Raw genomic sequence first — 19,237 nt, 5'->3', positions numbered from 1 at the left:
TGGAATGGACTCGATGGCAAGGGGTGTTGGGTTGGGTTGGGTTAGGGTTGGGTTGGGGTTAAGGTTGTGTTGTGTTTGGGTTGGATTGGGTTGGGTTGGATTGGGTTGGATTGGGGTTAGGGTTAGGTTGGGTTGGGTTGGATTGGGGTTAGGGTTGGGTTGGGTTGGATTGAGTTGGATTGGATTTGGTTGGATTATTATAGGGTTGTTGTGGTTTGAAATGTACTCCAAGGGAGGGAGTTGGTTTTTTTTTTTGGTTACATTATAGAAAAGCAAGTGAATTAAGAAATGACAACAGGCAACTTTCCATCACCCACAGAAATCAACACTGAACAAAAGAAGCCCTTCTGCCCTTGTGTTGAAGTCAACTCACAACAGCCCTTGAGGATAGAATAGACCGCCCCATCGGGTTTCCAAGGCTGTCCATCTTTATGGGAGCAGACCGCCTCATCTTCTTCCCACTAGGGATTGGTGGGTTTGAACCATTGACCCTGAAGTGAGCAACTGGCCACTGCATCAAGGCTCCCCAGAGCTTCTGTTTAGACAGTAACTGGACTGGGACACGTTGCACACAGATGGATCCCAGTGGGAAACATCCACTCCGGAGTTAGCCTGGATGAGGCAGTCCTAGAAGTCTGATCCCTAGATGGCTGTTGATTCAAGAAGGAGCATGGTATTGGGGTGCTGGAGTCCTAACTCTGGGCTGATGACATCACCCCATCCCTCTGCGGTCTTACTTGGGGACAGGGGTGACAAGCCCGCAGCCCTATGAACTAGCCCCCACTGGGCCTGTGCAGGCTCATGTGCTGGCTCCTGGTCTGTCCATCTGGTAGACAGGTCTCCTGCATTCCCTGGTTACTAGCAGTGCTCTCATGAGCACCCTCTGTCGTCAGCCCATGAGAGGGTGCTTCTAACAAGGGGACTTGAAGAATAAATAGGAGCTCTCCGGGACAGCCAAGGGACTGCAGCAGTGGGGAGGGGCGAGGAGTGTTATCTTAGTTCACGGTGTCTGTGAGCTTGTCTACTTCCACCCTATGTGCTCCATCTGCAAACGGAGCACATGATCCAAGAATCTGGACTGCAAGAAGACACACATGGCCTCAGAATCGGAGGCAGGCTTGTCAGTGGCCTGCAATGTGCAGCTCGCTTGCACTCACACCTCCTGGAAAGAAAACCACAGTCCTCACACTTGGACCCGCAGGCGACGTGGAGATGAATGGGGAATGGGCTCAAGTTGTCAGGGTTTCATGTCCCTTGGGTGCACGGTCAGTGCTCATGGAGGAGGCGTCGCTGAGGACTACGGTGCATCCGACCCGAGCCGTGGGATCTTCAGTCATCCCCTATGCATGTGAAGGTTGGACATGGGATACGAAGGACTGATGAAGAATGGATGCCATCCAATTATGGTGCTGAGAGAAAATATTGAAAGGACCGTGGATGACCAGACAAACCTGTCCTTGAAGTATGGCCAGAATGTCCCTTAGAGGCAAGGATGGCAGGACTTCATCTCATGTGCTCTGGACATGCTGCTGGGGGAGATCAGTCCCCCGGAAGAATGTGGCGCTGGTGAAGGTAGAGGAGCATCGAAAAATACTAATGTCCTCAAGGATGCCCTGGGCTCAAACACAGCCACGTGAGGATGGGCGGGACTGGGCAGTGTCTCCTGTTACATGCTGGGTGGCCTCGAGTCGGAGCTGACTGAGGGATACCCAACAACGACATTTACAGTCCACGGGGGGTGCGCACGATGCCCGTTCTTGATGAGATGTCCAAAGAGCCGCCTCGGCCCAGGGACACAGGTAGGTGTCAATAGGTGATGGCTAACAAGCCAAGGGACAGAAACTGAAGACAAGGGCCTTACGCAAGGGCTGGCAGAGAGAGAGAGAGAGAGAGAGAGAGAGAGAGAGAGAGAGAGAGAGAGAGAGAGAGAGAGAGAGAGAGAGAGAGAGACTGAGACACTTCCCCTAGGTCTGGCAGAGAGAGACAGACAGACAGAGAGAGACTTCCCCTAGGTCTGGCAGAGAGAGAGAGAGAGAGAGAGAGAGAGAGAGAGAGAGAGAGAGAGAGAGAGAGAGAGAGAGAGAGAGAGAGAGAAACTTCCCGTAGGTCTGGCAGAGACAGAGACAGAGAGAGACAGAAAGGCTTCCCCTACGTCTGGCAGAGAGAGAAAGAGACTTCCCCTAGGTCTGGCAGATAAAGAGAGAGAGAGAGAGAGGCTTCCCTTGGAGCTGGTACCTTGGACGTGGACTTACAGCACCCCCCTCTCCACCATGAGAGAAAGCATCCCTGTGTGTTCAAAGCATCGCTCTGTGCTGTATCTGTGCCCGCAGCCCCTGGAGACTCTCACACAGGTGTTCACGCAGGCTCATTTCCTCAAACGTCAAGAACTAGGGCCCCAACTCAGAGGCTCAGCCCCTGACCCTCGTCCAGAACTCACAGACCAGAGCAGCCGGGGAGCAGTCCTAAGGCCCAGTGTAACTAAATGCCCGCAACCGAGTGGATGCCCACTCACAGAACCCCTACAGGACAGGGTGGAGCCACCCCGGTGGGTGGGTTTCTGGAACTGTAACTCTTTACGGGAGTAGAAAGCCTCATCTCTCTCTCCAGGGGCAGCTGGTGGTTTCAAACTGCTGACCTCGCAGTTAGCAGCCCAATAGGAATGACAGAATTGCAACCCCAAACCAACACCAGATCCGGACACCCACCTCCGGTCTCCAGGTCGTGGAAATTGGGGTCCAGGCCGCGGTCCAGCATCTTGACGACCTTGTCCACTGAGCCATGCTGGATCTGGTCCATGAACTTCCTCAGGTTGGTCTGAAGGGAAGCGTGGGGTGACAGTTATACCAGCAATGCCTGGAGGGTGCCAGGCCCTGGATGGTGAAGGCCTGGGTGTGCTCTGGCCTGCCTCCCTCAGGCTGTACTAGTGAGGACACCCCCCCCCCACTGGGTCCCCACTTTCTATGTTTGGAAGCCTCCAGGCCAAGTGTGGAGAGGCGCTGATTTGAGCTCAGTCAGGCCTCCTTGTGTGTGAACTTCAAACCCTGCACCGCCCCCTGCCTTGACCCAGAACTACGCTGCCACCGTGCTCCAGAAGAGCTTAGGAGAACGCCTGACCCGCCTCTGCCGGGGAGACACTGCACCAGTATCCATGGCTAATCTCGGCTGGTGGCAAAGTGGTCACATGTTGGACTGCTAACCACTGAGGTCAGCCGTTCAAAACCATCCGCTGCTCCTAGGGAGACAGATGGAGATTTCCACTCCCCCTCAGGGGAAAGACTGCCCTGTTCTAGAAGGCCGTTATCAGTCAGCATCAACTCCATGGCGCCAAGTGTGGAGATTTGGGTTTTGAAATGTCAGCTAAGGAGTCCTGGTGAGGTATGCGCTGAACTTTGAACCTATGAGCCGCGCCTTTGGGGAAGATGATAAAGATTGACCGTCAGCCTGAGACCCTCACAGGGGGGGGCTCTACTCTGTCCTATGCGATGGCTGTGAGTCGGCATCCACTCTCTAGCGGTGAGTGAGCTTGGGTTGAAATGTCAGCTATGTTTAGGGTTGCTAACAGCTATGTCGGCAGTTCAAACCCACCAGCCGCTCCGTGGTAGCACAACGAGGCTGTGTGTTCCTGGAAAGACTGACAGCCTCAGGAGCCCAGCAGCAGAGTTTTGGGGGTTCACCTCTAAAAGAGGTGCCCTGGTGGTGCAGCAGTCAAGTTCTTGGCTGCCAAGAGCAAAGCCAGGGGCTAGAACATCCCTTTCCCCCTGCTCTGGGGAGAAAGGGGCAGCACTCTGCTAGTACAAAGTTTAAAATCAAAACGTTTAGAAAGCACTGCTATGGAATCTATTTCAACTCATGACAACCCTGTCTTCAGTGACCCCATGTTTACAGGGACATGCGGCCTCATCTTTCTCCATGGGAGCAGCGGACGGGCTTGAACTCCTGACTTAGAATGAGCAGCCAGTGCTAACCGAGGGATTACACCTTGGGGAGCCAGCCGGGGCAGTTAACTGTACTCTGTCCCACAGGGCCTGTAGGAGTTAGCACTGGCTGATGGCCAGGGACTCAGTTGTGGGTTTTCAGTGCATTGATAAAGCTGTAGCCCTGGTGGCACCGTGGTTAAGCTCTCAGCTGCTAACCAGAAGGCCAGTGGTTTGAACCCACTCACTACCACCCTTCAGGACAAAGACTTGGCGATGTGCAGAAGAGTCTGGCAGAGGGGACCCAGTGGAATGGTTCCGCTCTGCCCCAGGGGAGCACGGCCCATCTCTCCAACGAGGGGGTTGCTCATTCGACGGCCCCACGGGCAGAGGCAGCACCCAATCACTGAGGGGCTCAATGCAAAATCAACAGTGTTCTCCCTGGCCGCTCCGCCTTGAAGGGGGATGTTGGGGGTGTTGGTGATCTATTGCTGCTAAGACAGAAGTACCACAAGGGGGTGGTCTTCACAAACGGAAATCTATTTTCTCACCACTGGGCAGCTAGACACACACACAGAGTACCAGTTCTAGGGGAAGGCTCTTTGCCTGTGGCTGCTCTCGCAGGAGGCACTTGCTTCCTGAGTGTCTGGTTCTGCGTGGTCTTCAGGTGGCGTGGCACAGTGGGCTTGCTCCCTTGCTCCCTTGGTGTGAATCTCACAGCCTGGGCTAATGCTGCCCGGGAAACAACAGAGACAGCCCAGTGCCAGAGGGAATTGGCACCGCAGGCATCTCTCCAGGACACAACGCAACCCAGGGAAACCCTTTCCGTGCTCTGACCACCATCGGCCACGACAGCACAGCCGGTGCCTGGCCATTCAGCCTGGGCTGCCTGCTGCACCGGGCGAGGCCCACTGCCTCCCCTGGCCTGACCTTCCCCACACTGCCCGCCTCTGTCAGCAGCCCATTGTGCATAGATACAGACAAGACACAGTATGTGCAGACAAACACCAGCGCTCCAGGTACCACAGCCACATCCTTTCTGATAGCCTCCTGTGGTAGTTACAGAATCTGCTGTCAACTTGAGGATCAAGAGTGAAGGGGTGAAGTTTAGCCTGTCAATAAGGTATCAGGGCAAAGAGATAAAGAGCTTGCTGGAGGCGGGACACCGACTCACTCCCTGCGAGACATTTCTGAGAAGCCACATGAAACTACCCTGAGGCAGTCAGAGTTTTGAACCTAAAGGAACCATGTGAAGACCACCCGCGTCAGCCACCGGATCCACAAGACCTCCAACCTATTGGCCTGTGATCTTCCTGCATTCGGCATCATTGCATGTGTTACGTGAGTCTGAAGAGGACTTTATAGACTGGTATCAGACATATGGGCTAGTATCGGGCTAGGGACTTGATCCGGACTGGGCTGGGCTGTTTTCTTAATGTACAATTGCTCTTTATATACAGCTCTTTCTTATACACATGTGAGTGTCTATGAATTTGTTTCTCTAGTCCACCCGGACTAACACACCTCCCTTCTTTACTCCCTGGGGTGCCACTTGCACGCCTACCTTGGTGTAATTTTATGTAACCAGCACTTTTGCAGTAGTCATTATTTTTTTACAGATGCAAGAGGAAAAAAGCATTAAAATGCTGTCCTCCACTGACGTACCAAACTCACTGCATTCACACCCATTCCAACTCATAGCGACCAAGCCTATGGGCCAAGATAGAACTGACGGCCTGGGTTTCCCAGACTGCAACTCTTCAGAGGAGTCAAAAGCCTCATATTTCTCCCAAAGAGTGGCTGCTGGTTTTGAACTGCTGACTTTCTGGCTCGAAGCCTAACACATAGCCCGCTACACCACAGGGCTCCTTCATGGGCATAGCAACTCAACTAAAAAGCAAGCCGTTGTCATCCACTTGATTGTGACTCTTGGTGGCATCTCCCCACCCCAGTGTGTCCACACAGAATTGTCATTGCCATCAGCTGAAGCTGATTCAGAGAGGCCCCATGGGACAGGGTACAGCTGTCCCTGTGCGTTTCTGAGATTGCTCGTCATTATGGTAGAAGAAAGCCTCCTCTTTCTCCCTAAGAGCCAGTGGTGGTTTGAAACTGCTGACCTTGCAGTTAGCAGCCCAATGCACAACCACTATGCTGCCACAGGGGCTTCTATGTCAGCGGCCAATTTTTTAGCAGTTGACCACCAAACACCTACCTTTCAGTGATCAGCCAAGCACAGGAAGGGTTGCCAGGGACTCAGGGCACAGCTGGTGCCCAGTGCCTGTTTGATGGAAGAAGAGCCCTTTGCTCCAAGAGCCTTGCAGGACAGAAGACACTGTGCCGAGAGTGGACACCCCAGCACAGCACACCCCCCACCTACCTTTGTGTGAAGCTTGGTCAACTGTTTCTCGTCGAGATTGGCTTGTTTATATACCCGCTTCTTGTACCGGAACTGGCACAGAAATAGAAAAAAAACAAGTAAATAATTCACATGGCTGTTGGGGGGAAAATTAGCATCTCCCTGAAGACGGACTCCACGGTCAACCTCCGACACACACACTTCACTGCAAGAGCCTAAGACACCATGAGAATTTACCGCCCTGCTGCAGTAATCCCACAAATGGGCCGCGAAAAGACACAGGAGGGACCTCAGGGAGAGGGCATGGCAGGCTGTGCCCTGATGCCACCCCTTGGCGCAGTAGCTGATGGTGTCTGGCTGTCAGCGGACCCACCAGCCACCAGCATGGCGTTTGTCACCAGCCAGCCGGGCGCTGCCCCGCACAGGGGCTCCTTATCCCAGGACACCAACCGTGTGCTGCACGGTTTAGACTCTGCATGGGGAGGAGCCCAGGGCCGGGGCACCTCCGTCTGCTTGTCCCCCACAGCAGCGCCGGCTCCTCTGAACTGGAAACAGGCAGCACATCCTGCTGAGGCCAGGGGAGCGAGCCCGAGAGGAAAACGGTGATGTGGGAGTTTTAATTTCATGTCCACTTGAAGGTATATAAAGTGGAGAGGTGGTGTTCAGCCTGTCAATCAGGTCACAGGCTTGATGGTACCTCCTTGTGGGCGTGGCCTTCTCCTAAGGGAGGTCCTGGGAACCTCCCTTCTCTCTGCCTTCCCCTTCCTGCTGGTGGACCTGATTGCTGCCCGACCCCTGGGAAGTTACCACCACCACTGGAGCCACATGACTTGCCTGCAACCATGGGCATGTGGTCTTCCGGCATTTGCTCATGGGCTTGAGTCTAAAGAGGGACTGTGGGCTAGTACCGGACTTACAGATTTAAGTTGTACTGGGCTGGGATGTTTTCTTGATCTATAATTACTCAATAGAAAGCTGTTTCTTACACCTATAGGAGTGTCACTGGATTGATTCTTTGTATCCCAGTCTTGTGGCTTCTGCCTGACACCTGGATGCTCCCCCCTGGCTGCCCCTCCCCTCAGGTCTTGCACAGTGCAGGGGGTACTGCAGAGGGAGGGGGCTTGGGAGGCATTCTTCAGCCCACAGTGGGCAGCACTGTCCAGGCTGCTTGGCCCCCAGCACCCCATCTGTGTCATAGCAGAACCGGCCTCCGCAGCATGTCCCAGGGCCGGTGCTTTGGAACCAGGTCACCAGGCCTTTCTTCCCAGGTGCCTTGGGGTGTCTCAAACCTTCATTCATTGGATGAGCAGCTAAGCGCATTAACCCTGCACAGTGCCCAGGGACAGCACCACACGTGTCGTCAGGCACTGTCCAGTCGGTGCTGACTCACAGCACCCGATGTCCAACAGAACCAGATGCCACCCGGCCTGCACCGGCCTCACAAGCGTTCTCATGTCCCAGCCCATCTTATCGGGGGCCTTCCTCTTCCTCGCTGCCCCTCTACTTGACTCAGCGCGCGGTCCTTCTCCAGAGCCAGTCCATATGGGTCACATGCCACAGTGCCCGAGATGATGCCTGCCCATTCTTGAAGGGCAGGGGCATTCTGGACGTACTTCTTACCACCGAGATTTGGTCATTATTCTGGCAGGCCATGGTCCTTTCAGGCACGCTCCTGCTCGGACCTTCCTTCCTCACTGAGGGACCCTGGGTGCTGGGCAAAGGGAGCTGGATTTTGAACAAAGTCCCAGTCTTCTGCCACTCTACTGGGACAGGCCCTCCTCTGTTCTCAACCTTCAGCTTCCTCATCGGCCTCCTGGGGATAAAGACACACCTCACAGGGTATCCTGGCACAGCAGGGGGCTGGACAGAGGCCATGTCCTCTCTGCTTCCCCACGCCCTTGGGGACTTAACATTCCATGTCCAGGTGAGAGGAGAGGCAATGTGGAGGCGATAGGGGTGGTCCGTGAGCTGGGACTATGGCCTGGTGTAAAGCTGCGGGAGAGGAGACCTTGTGTCCCTTTCCTCCCATCCCACAGAAAAGGGCGATTCCCAGGCAAACGTAGCACCTTGTCTGCAGGACTGATGCTGGGGGTTGGTTTCCAGGGCTTGAATGAGACAGCCGTGATGCCCACCCAGAGTTCAGCAGAGAGGATGATGTCTGGGCCCTGCTGAGGATTCCCACCAGTATGGTTGTGGTCTGAAAGAGGGAGGGGGTCAGCTACCAAAGTCTCCACTTGGGTTTAGTCAACCAATTCATTGAAAAAATAAATATAAAACTCAACTAATTAACGAATGGTTGTGTTGACTGAGTCGCGGCACCCTGATTGTGCCAGAGCGGACCAGGCTCTGAAAAGAGCTCAGCAGTTGCTTCTTCCGAAGATCACCTGGCCTTTCCTCTTTGGTGCCTCTGGGTGGACCCGAACCTCCCACCCTTCGGGGGATGTGGTCCTCTTATCCCATCACACTCAGAGGTCACCACCTAGCAGCTCACTGACCCAGACTTCACTACCAGCAACCCCGGGGAGGTTCCCAAAGCCAGCACCTCATGGCCAACATGGGAAATTCAAAAGGAATGCCACTCGGTGGACATTTTTTCTGCATCATAAAAAAAAAATCAAAACACGTATGCTTCCAAACTATGGCATTCTGCTAGAAGCAAATCCATATGGAGAGCAAAGAGAAGGGGGTCGCCAGGCATCGTGGAGAGGGATAGTGAACGGCTGTGTTATGGGGCACCTCCAGCACGCTGACACTGTACTGGGTGGTGGGGACACGGGCACAGGGCACCATGCATCTTTCAAACTTCACAGGCCTGGGCACCCACGGAGGGAACCCTGATGTAGATCAGGGTGGAGGAAACAGGGGGCCACCAACACGGGCTCATCCACCATCACGGATGTGTCACAGGGACACGGGATGCTGGTCACAGAGAAATCCCAGTGGGGAATGAGCAAGACCAATGGGACTCTGCTGTCCTTGCTGTCCCAAAGCAGCTCTGACATGACAGAGTGATGGGAATCCAGACACACATGCACCCAATACTTGTTGTGGCTGCAAGTGCCGCCCTGTCGGTCCTGAGTCACGGCGACTCCAGGAACACAAGGGACCACTCCATCCTGCTCCAGCCCCTCAGGGGAGATTCCTCCCTGCCTGCCTGTCCCCCAGGGGACAGACCACACCAGACTGACCCCCTGAGCCACGCGGGCTTCTCATGATGCCCCCCGCCCCCACCCTGCAAGGGCCCAACGTCAACAGGAGCTGGAGCTGCCCAGGCCTGTGGCACAGGCACCACGTTAACCCCACTCATGCCCAGGAGCTCTGTAGCCTCAGCTCCTTGCTGGCTGCTGAGAGCCCCACAGAGCCCACCCGCTGTCCCAATGCCAGCCACACCCTCAGTCTCTCAGCATGACTGAATCTCAATCAGAGCATTGGATAATAGGGAGTCCTGGAGGCATTGTGGGCTCGGGGTCAGGCTACTAACAGAAAGGTCAGCTCACACCCCCAGCTGCTCCAAGGGACAAGGCAAGGCTGGCTGCTCCTGTCGAGATTGGTGGTCTCAGAAACCCTGTGGAGCCACTCTGCGTGTCCCGGGAAGTCACTACGAGTGTGGTCAGCTCAAGAGTCGTGGGCTTTGGGCACAATAACAGGGTACCATGCAACCGAGGGCCACATGTCCCCTTAGAGCAGTGGTTCTCAACCTCCCTAATGCTGTGACCCTTGAATACAGTTCCTCATGTGGTGGTGAACCCCAGCCATAAAATTATTTTTGTGGCTACTTCATCACTGTCATTTTGCTACTATTATGAATCGGGCAACCCCTGTGAAAGGGTCTTTCAACCCCCCAAGGGGGTCGCGACCCACAGGTTGAGAACCACTGCCTTAGAGACAAGGATGGTCACACCTGGTCTCACCCTACTGTGGACACGTGCCAGGGAGAGATCAGCCCCTGGGCAAGGGGCCCACTGCTCCCACGGAGACTGCACATGTGTAGGAAGTACCCAACCATTTACAAACACAATGAGCTGCTGCAGCACGACCTCGGGGGAGCCCTGGTGACGCTGTGGGTCAGGCCCTGGGCTGTCAGCCACCAGGTTGGCTGTTCAAACCCACCAGCCACTCTGCAGGAGAACGAGGAGGTGGTCAGCTCCTGTGAGGACTGAAGTCTTCAGAAGCCCCGCATGGGGTGGGAAACAACATGACGGCAGTGGGTGGGTCAAGACTCCAAACTTTTTTTTTTAAACATGGAGGTTATTTTCCAAGAGGAGTCTGGTGGCTTCCATAAAGCTCTAGAGCCTTGGAAACCTTCCTGGGGCAGATCGACAGCCCCTCTCCCCCCCCAACCCCCGCTTCACTAACTTGCCAGGAGGCTGTCCTACAAGCTTGAAGGCGGTGGTTTGTTTTCCATGCTTATTTCTGCACCCAAAAAACCCAAAACAAATTCACTGTCATCGAACCCATCCCAACTCACGATGCTGCTAGAGGACAGGGTAGAGCGGCCAGGTGGGCTTCCCAGGCTGTTGTCTGAAAACTCAAACTCACTCCATCAGGTTGATTCTGACTCACAGCGAGCCTACAGCACAGGGTAGAGCGGCCCGGTGGGCTTCCCAGGCTGTCAGGCAGGCGGGAGCAGTAAACCTCGTCTTTCCCCATGGAGTGGCTGGTGGTGTCCACTGGCTGACCTAGCTGACTGCAGCCCACTGCACCCCCAGAGCTGTTGAAACACCTGCCCCCGACCCCCCAGGTTTAATCCCAATCAAAAGTGGCCTTGGGGCCCCGCCCTCTTTCCTGTGGGCTCGGGTACCTCCAGTGAGGGCACGCCCTTGCCCTCGGGCTGCGGGTACTCCCGCAGCAGCCGCTCCTCGTCCAGGAACTTGCCGTCGCGCCCGTTGCTGGCCGGCTGGAAGAGCCCGTAGTTGAGCACATCCTTGAGGCTCTGGTTCAGCGTGCACAGGACCCTCTGCTTGGCCATCCACACCGTGGCGTCTGGGTTGAAGCGAATGCATTTCTGCAGAGAGGGAAGGGACAGGGGCTGGTGGGCTCAGACGCTGGGGGGTGTCCACTCCAGCACATGCTTAGAGGGGACATTCTTGTTCTGTCCCCCTGGTTTCGTGAGTACACGCCTGACTCCATCAACCCTACAGGACAGAGTGGGACTCTTTATAGGAGTAGAAAGCCTTGTCTTTCTCCTGAGGAGCTGCTGGTGGTTTTGAACTGCGACCTTGCAGTTAGCAGCCCGACTGACTACCCTTGGTACAGCTGTGGGGGGCAGCGCTAAAGAAGCAGACCTTTGACAAGAGGGGTTCACACAGGAGCTGCTTGGATGGGCTCCAGCACAGTGGTGAGGGTGGAGCAGGACCCAGAGCCATTCTGTTCCTTTGCGCTTGGGCTTGCTATGGGCCAGGATCAACTCAATAGCAACCAGCCCCACCAATGATCACAGCAAGAAGGGCCCTTGGGGGAGCACTGCCTTAGGCATTGGGCTGAAACTACAGATCAGCTATTGGAAACCACCCCCCTCTCCTCAGGAGAAAGAGGCTTTCTGCTCCAGGAAGGACGGACAATCTTGGAAATACTTCGGGGCACCGCTGCTCTGTCCTGGGGAGGCCACAAGTCAGAGTTGACTCAGTGGCAGTGAGTGTGGGTTAGGTTGGAAAAGGAGGAAACCAGTAGGGGGCTGGTGTGTGGAGCCAGAGGCCCCTCAGAAGCAGCAATGGCGAGATTTTGGCTCCTTCACCTTGGATGGGTCACCAGGGAGGAGCCCTTGCTGAAACTGAGGAGACCCCCGGAGAGAAGAGCTGACACAGAGCCATACAGGGGACGTGGCCTCGCCAGCCATCACCCAGATGGCGCAGAACCAGGCAAAGTCTCCCCCTGTCACACCTGGGCCCTGCCAGGAGTTGAAGTCGGCACAACAGAGACACCAGAGACCCAGCCATCCCTCCCTGCGAGCCCAACCCGTCACTGCCTCAGAGCTCACCAGGTGCTATCGGCTAATCGACAATTAATCATCAATAATTAGGAGCGATGGCCTCATGATGGGTCTCTCACTTGCACAGGGCTTCCAAATTATTAGTGCCACCCCTCCCCTAACACAGACCTACATCTTCACCACCCAGTAACATCGCATTACATGGGGAAGAGGTTGAAGTCGTCAACATTGATGCCTTGCCTGGATCCACAATCAGTGCTCATGGAAGCAGCAGGCAAGCAATCCAAAGGCGTGTTGTGTCGGGTCCACCACTACCCAAGACCTCTTAGAATATCGAAGGGCATGGATGTCACTTTGAGGTCTAGGGTGGGCCTGGTCCCAGCCATGATCTTCCGCATTGCAATCATATGCATGTGAAAGTTGGACATTGCATAAAGAAGGAGAAAGAATCTACAGATGTGAAGTTTGGCACCAAAGAAGAATATTGAAAATATCACGGACTTCTAAAAAGACAAACCCACCTGTCTAGGAAGAAGTGTGGCCTGCGTGCTCCTTAGAGGAGGGCTGTATCTCACATACTTAGACACGTCATCAGGAGAGACGGGTCCCTGGAGAAGGACATCGTGCTTGGCAAAGTGGAGGGGCAGCGACAAGGAGGAAGGCCCTCCAGGAGATGGATGGACACAGCAGCTGCCACCCTGAGCTCAGGCTCAGCAACAGTGGTGAGGGCAGCACAGCACCAAGCAGGGTTTCGATCTGTGGGTCATAACTGGCACGACCTCCAACAGAGCCTGTGACAGCGGGTCAGGGGTGGGAACAGAGGGCCTGCATCTGCCCCACATCTTGAGTTGACATAGTTGCTGCCAACCAGCGTGGCAGCATCCAAGAATCATGGCGGGGGTCCAGAGGGTGGCATTTCAGATGGGATGGCCCTCACACCCCGCTGGTGGATGCTGACAGCGAGAGTACTGAGAAACAAGAATGGTAAAGAGAGGCAAAGGACTTGAATGGGAACCCACGGCCACGGCCACAAAAGATCATTTCTGGAGAGTGACATCATGCCAACGGTGCCACGGAACCAACCATGGGCCCATTCCACATGCACAAGGGCATTGGGAATGTTCCCACATGCCTTCTGCACAGCCCAGAGCTTCCTCCCACAGCTCCTCGTTCTCCATCATTGAACTGCAATAATGAAGGACTGCTGAGTGGAGGGGGGAGGGGAAGAGCACGGGCATCCGTCAGGCAGGGACACTACCCTGCCGGATACTCTGATGGCAGACACCAGAAACGTTATGCATCCCTCAGCCCCCAAGCACGAGGATGGCTTCTCAAGCCCTCGAGCTGTGGGCCTGCACTGGTAACAATGTATCCATCTTGGGTCATCCATTGGAACAAATGTGTCACAGAAAGTGGAGGGGTGTGTGGGAACTGGATACTTCCCAAATCATTTCCCACAAACCTAAAGCTGCTCTAAGCATTAAGATCCATGTGGGGAAACGTGTTGCCATGTTAGGTGCTGCCGAATCCACTCCAGTGCGTGGGGACCCATCCACAGCAGGAGGAAACACCTCCCATGTTTGCTCCATCCACACAGCCGCTGATTCGAGCGCATTGTTGCAGCCTGTGTTCGACATGAAATGTGGTGGACTAGAGAAACAAATCCAGGGACACTCATATGTATATGAGAGAGCTTCATATCAAAAAGTAATTACTTATGAAGCAAGCATCACATCCCAGTCCAGATCAAGTCCATAAATCTGATACTAGACCATAACTCCCTCTGCAGACACACACAATGATGTAGAATGCAGGAAGATCGCAGGCTGGTGGGTGCAAAGTCTTGAAAATCCAGTGGCGCTGGACGCATCTCCAGGGCTCTGGCTGCCATCCACGTGGCTGGAAGTGGCTCGTCAGGAAGGTAAAGGGGGGTGTAATGCCAGGACCTCTTATGAGAAGGTCATGCTCACAAGGAGGCACCATCAGGCTGTGACCCAGTTGACAGGCTAGTCTGCACTCCAGCATGCGATTTATCAAGTTGACAGGAGATTCTGTAATTCCCACACATTGACTAGTGTCCTTGAGTCTTCCGCTTTGTCACTCCCCTCCGCTTGACCCAGCATGCTGTCTTCCACTGGGGACTGGTCTCTCCTGACCACACGTCCAAATTGCATGAGACATCTCCCCACCCCTGCTTTGGAGGGCTGTCCTGCCTCCGACCCAGGGAGGCTCACTCTTCAGACAGTCCACGGTATGTTCCATTTTCTTGAGCAATGCCAGAATTTAAATGTGTCGATTCTCCCACTCTTCCTTATGAACGATCATGCCTCCGCATGCCTATGAGGTGATTGGAATGACCAGGGCCGGGGCTGGGCACACCTTCGTTTTCAAAGCAATGTCTGCTCCTTAGTGCTTCAAAGATCATTAGCGGCCAATGTACTCCAAGTGCAGCATCCCTTGCTGCCCCACTGGAAGAGCCTTCACGACACAAAGGTGGGCCTGGTTATAAGCCTGGGATCAAAGTTCCACAGCAGGGGCGGGGGCAGGCGCCCTGGAGGGGGAGGAGGTGTTGTCTCTTTGTTGGGGTACACAATAGCCTGACTCAACCCAAAGGCTGGTTCAGCACCACCCCAGAAACCTTAGCCTTGTCCTGCTCCAATGTCCGAGGCCAGCCCTTCTATGCACCACGCAGGGCTGGCTGGTGGTCAGCTGTTCTCTCAAGCACCCCCAGTGTCCAGTGGTACCCCCATTCCTGTTCTGGAGACCTGGAACACAACAGAGACACTGTCTCAGGTGAGCAGGAGGACATGTGGATCACAGGCCAGTTCCTGCCTCAGGCATCACTGTGGCTCTCCGGCCAATGTCCTCTGAGATGCCAAGCCAATGTGTCCCTGTGCTTCTTCCTGTCACCAGCAGGAAAGGTCCACAGACAGGGAAGAGCTGAGAGGAATGCCTGTCTGGACCCACCTCCCGGCACCATCAGGAGCTGTGAACGGCTCTGCAGGTGGATGAGGAGACTGGTACAGAGCTCCCTGAGTTGATGGGTGCAGGGGTGCTGTTAATGGAACCTCAACCCCAGGTACCTGGGAGTGCCACCTGGGATATAAACAAAGGTCTTGGAAGACGGTCTCGGTGTCGTCAGCATGAGGTCACCCTGCAGTAGGCAGGGCCCAGCCAAATACGGACCATGTCCTTAGTATGGTGGGTGCCTGGATGAACTGCTAACCAACACGCCAGAAGTTCAAACCCACCAGCCACTCCTCGGGAGAAAGATGAGGCTGTCCGCTCCCATGAAGAGTTACAGCCTTGGAAACCCACAGGACCAGTTGTACCCTGACTGGGATGATCTCTGTGGGCAGAATCGATTCGACGACAGCGTGGTGGGTGTTTTTTGAAGGGGGGGTGCATATAGAAGGAGTAGTAACATCAAGGCAGATGAAGATGGCTGTGTGACCATGGGGGAGGAGGTAGAAGCAATGCACACAGCCAGGGAAGACCTGGGTCTGCCTGAAACTGGAAGGGACCAGGCAAAAAGAGAGGGAAAGGGAGATTGACTCACCCCTAAAGCCTTCAGAGAGAGTGCCCCCCAGACACCCCGGCATTCAGCCTTTAGATGGTGAGGCAATAGCTCTTCACTTTAAGGCACTTTTTGATACTTTGTTATAGCTTCCCAGGGGGACAAGGGCAGATGCCAAATCTCCATCCTCGATGGCCATCCTGCACAACCAAGAGCTGTCTGGCCCACCCACATGACCACACATGAAAACCCGCCAGGAACACCCCACTGAGAACCTTCTAGAAGGAGGAGCAGGGTCCTGGAGGATCAAAAGGGTTAATCGTACACCTTAAGCACTAGTGTATCCGGTGAGGCACCTGAGGCAAACCACTCGATACAGCTGCTCCTCTATTCCCTGCACGAAAAACAGGGCCACGGCCCAAGGCAGGGCCCTTCATTCATCTCAGACACACATGCAAGCTGGCAGTGGAACTGAGGACAACCAAGGAAGAGCTGCTGCATGTCAACGGTGGTGACGTTGGCAAGGAATGGTCAGTGCACCACAGACCACCAGAAAAACTCTCTCAGAAGAAGGACAGTCGGAACGCTCCTTAGAAGCGAGGATGGTAAGACTTGGTCTCCTGTCCTTTGGCCGTGTTGTCAGCAGAGACCAGTCCCTGGAGAAGGACATCATGCTGGGTAGCGTCGAGGGGCACTGAGAAAGAGAAAAGCCCTTGACCAGATGATGGACACGTGGCTGCAACAATGGTGTGGCCCTTACGTCACCTCACGTCAACCTGAAAAATAAGAGGAGGAGTGGAGTCTAGCCTGTCCATCAGGTCACAGCCTGGTAATGCCTCCTGGTGGGCGTGGCATCCTGCGAGGATTCTGGAAACTTCCTCTCTTTCTCCCTTGAGCTCATCCTTTGCCTTATCCGTGTGCTGCACTACCTGTAGGCTGTGCCAACCCATGGATCAGGTAGCCTTGCCGGGCATCGCTGGAGCTGGGGGCTCCTGTGAGACCTGCTGAACTGTACTGAGATTTGTTTCTCTAGTCAGCTGACACCAGTGGGGGGGTGGCGCAGGACCAGGCGAGGTGTGCTCCAGCTGTACACGGAGTCCTTCAGAATCTGAACCGACTCGATGGCACCAAACAACCACAACATTTTAGACAAACGCAAACCAACCCGTAAGGGGTTTAGGATCCAGTGGGGCTGGCTAAGGATGGAGAAGAAGACTTGGTCAAGGATGGCGAATACGAACATGATTGCAACGATACAATGGGGGTTGACATGACTCCATCCGCTCTTAAGACTCCGGAGCTTATGTGAACGTCCGTTCACCTGCCCACCTTCTTAACAGCCAGGAGTAGGCATCCTTCTCCGCCGTTCTCCCTTGTCCAGATAAGGACAGTGGGCGCCATGGAGAAAGTCATTGAGGTGTCATCCGAACCCAAGTCAAATCTTCCCGGAACCCCTGAGTGGCACGTACGGTCAAGTGCTCAAGGACTAGCTCGAAGGTGGGTGGATTGGGTCCCGGCAGAGGTGCTGTGGAAGACAAGCCAGATGACTCCCTTCCGAGAGGCCCCAGCCTTTGAACCCCCCTGGGGGGAGCCCTGCTCCGTTCACAGGGCCTGGCCACGCGTCAGAATCAACTCCAAGGCAACGGAGCCAGGCTCCGAGCTCCTGCTGTCTAAGCGACACATCACATTCTCCCTCACGCCCCACACGCCCACCCTCGGTGCAAGCGGAATATAAACGCCGTGATAGACAATCCCCGAGAAACCCGCCGGGGTGTTTGTATGTGGTCATTTGCAGATCATTGGAAATACTCCCCGGACTCTGAGGGCCCAATGACTTACAAACCTGCCCCCACATGAGGCGCTGCAGTTCAAGGGGGACAAACTGCAATCCCCAGTTCTCAGGAAGACAAGTAATTCTGTTCTAAAGAAGTGCAGTCTGGTCCCTGCAGTATCATTACCTCTTAAACATAAACAAAATCTTATAATTCAGAGTGTTCGGGTGTTGGGGGAGGTTGCGCCCCCCACCCCCGCCCCCCAGGCACAATGTGGTGGATATTAATCTCAGCTACAGCTCTGGGGGGGGGTGTTAAGGGCACAAACCAGGAGGGCTATGAAACACCATGTCCTCTCATCCCATCATTGAGCCTCGGGGACTATGTTCAAGAGCCAATCCTCAAAAGAACAGCCAACTGCATCGGGCAAAGGTCTCTCCCCCGTGTAATTCACAGACCAAAGCAAACTAATTCACAACCACTTGGAACAAGCATCTAAATCCAACAGATCACTCTTCCCAGCTCGCTTGACGCAAGCTCGCGCTTGGGCCTTGCGCACCGAGACCAGATAAATCAAGGGGGGAGGGGTTGCCAACTCAGAGAGGAAGAATCCAAGTAATAATGACTGAAGGGTGACACCCAAATCAATAACCCAACCCATTCCGAACTGATCACAACCAGCCTCCCCCCACCCCATCCACACACCCTCCTCCTTCTCATTCTCAATGGCAGGTCCGGGGCCTGTTCTAGAGATTCAACGCATGCTCTCTGCCTTTCCCTCTCCTTGGACCCCTCCCCCACCCATCTCGTCCATCTACAGGCACTGAGTGAGTCCTTATGTGTCCAGCGGCCACCCATCACTGCACCTGGGTGGTTTCAACATGCTCCACGCTGACCTTTGCCCCTCTTGAGCCCTCTTGATCTCACTCCTTGCCAGCCACCGGGTCTTTTTCTCAATCCAACCCGTGTCTCAAGAGCTCTGGCCCTTCAGCCCTAGCCAGGGGACACCGGGAACGGCTGGCCAGGGTGTAGCCCCACTTTCTTCCCTTAGAGAACACTTTCCCCTGCCATCAGCCCATGGCCCACCTCCTCTTGTTCTCACCACCCACTGCTATTCTTCTAGCCTGGTCTTGCTGGAGCCCCTTCGGCCTGGCCCCAGGTTGAGCTGAACCCGGAGCCCCCACCACCAGCCCTCAGGGGTTGCGAGATGTCCCACAGACCAGTGGCCAAGCTACTCTGGCTGACGCTCGCTCTGTCCAGCCTCTCTCCACTGCACCTCCGGTTGACCGGCAGACTGGGAGCAGCCCTGGATTTTGCCTTGAGAAGTTTCCCTTTCCCTTTCCCCTGCCAGGCAGGTGGGATCAGGCAACCCTGAGATGACCTGACTCTCTGAACACCTCCTCGGTCTGGACTGGAGCTGCATGGCTTCACGCACAGGATGCAGCAGTCCCCTGGGTGCAAGGGGACCTTCAAGCCCAATATCCGACTGGCTTCCTCTCCCTGGTCTCCTGACATGATGGGGAGGTTGAATATACCAAGCTGGCCAATAGGAACATGTGGGATTAATCAAATTGCAGTTTGATTGGAGGGCAAAGAGATAAGTGGCTCGGTAAGGCCCACCCCTCTCTCTCTTGCTCTCTGGTGATCAGTGGCTTTAGCTCATTCTCTGCCCTGACCTGTGCGCTCCACTACCCGTGGGACAGCCAACTTGTGGATCATGTCGCTAGAGCTTGAGGTTTCTTCGTGACC

At 54.9% G+C, this 19,237-nt stretch overlaps 1 protein-coding gene across 5 annotated transcripts in view; it reads right to left on the bottom strand.

Annotated features, from left to right (window-relative positions):
- The window catches only part of SHANK2 (SH3 and multiple ankyrin repeat domains 2), a 395,141-nt gene that overhangs the window by 360,390 nt on the left and 15,514 nt on the right, over nucleotides 1-19,237 (bottom strand). For 4 of the 5 annotated variants that reach the window (XM_075547967.1, XM_075547968.1, XM_075547969.1 and 1 more), the window contains exons 2-4: nucleotides 11,072-11,275; nucleotides 6,292-6,363; nucleotides 2,706-2,814 (exon numbers count right to left, since the gene is read on the bottom strand). In XM_075547967.1, the coding sequence (XP_075404082.1) occupies nucleotides 2,706-2,814; nucleotides 6,292-6,363; nucleotides 11,072-11,275 (385 nt within the window). The remainder of the gene's footprint in view (nucleotides 1-2,705; nucleotides 2,815-6,291; nucleotides 6,364-11,071; nucleotides 11,276-19,237) is intronic. The other variant, XM_075547971.1, reaches the window with a different exon arrangement.

The sequence above is a fragment of the Tenrec ecaudatus genome, chromosome 4, assembly GCF_050624435.1.
Source record: "Tenrec ecaudatus isolate mTenEca1 chromosome 4, mTenEca1.hap1, whole genome shotgun sequence".
In the NCBI taxonomy this organism is placed as follows: domain Eukaryota; kingdom Metazoa; phylum Chordata; class Mammalia; order Afrosoricida; family Tenrecidae; genus Tenrec; species Tenrec ecaudatus.
This window is presented reverse-complemented; position numbering and strand designations above follow the sequence as displayed.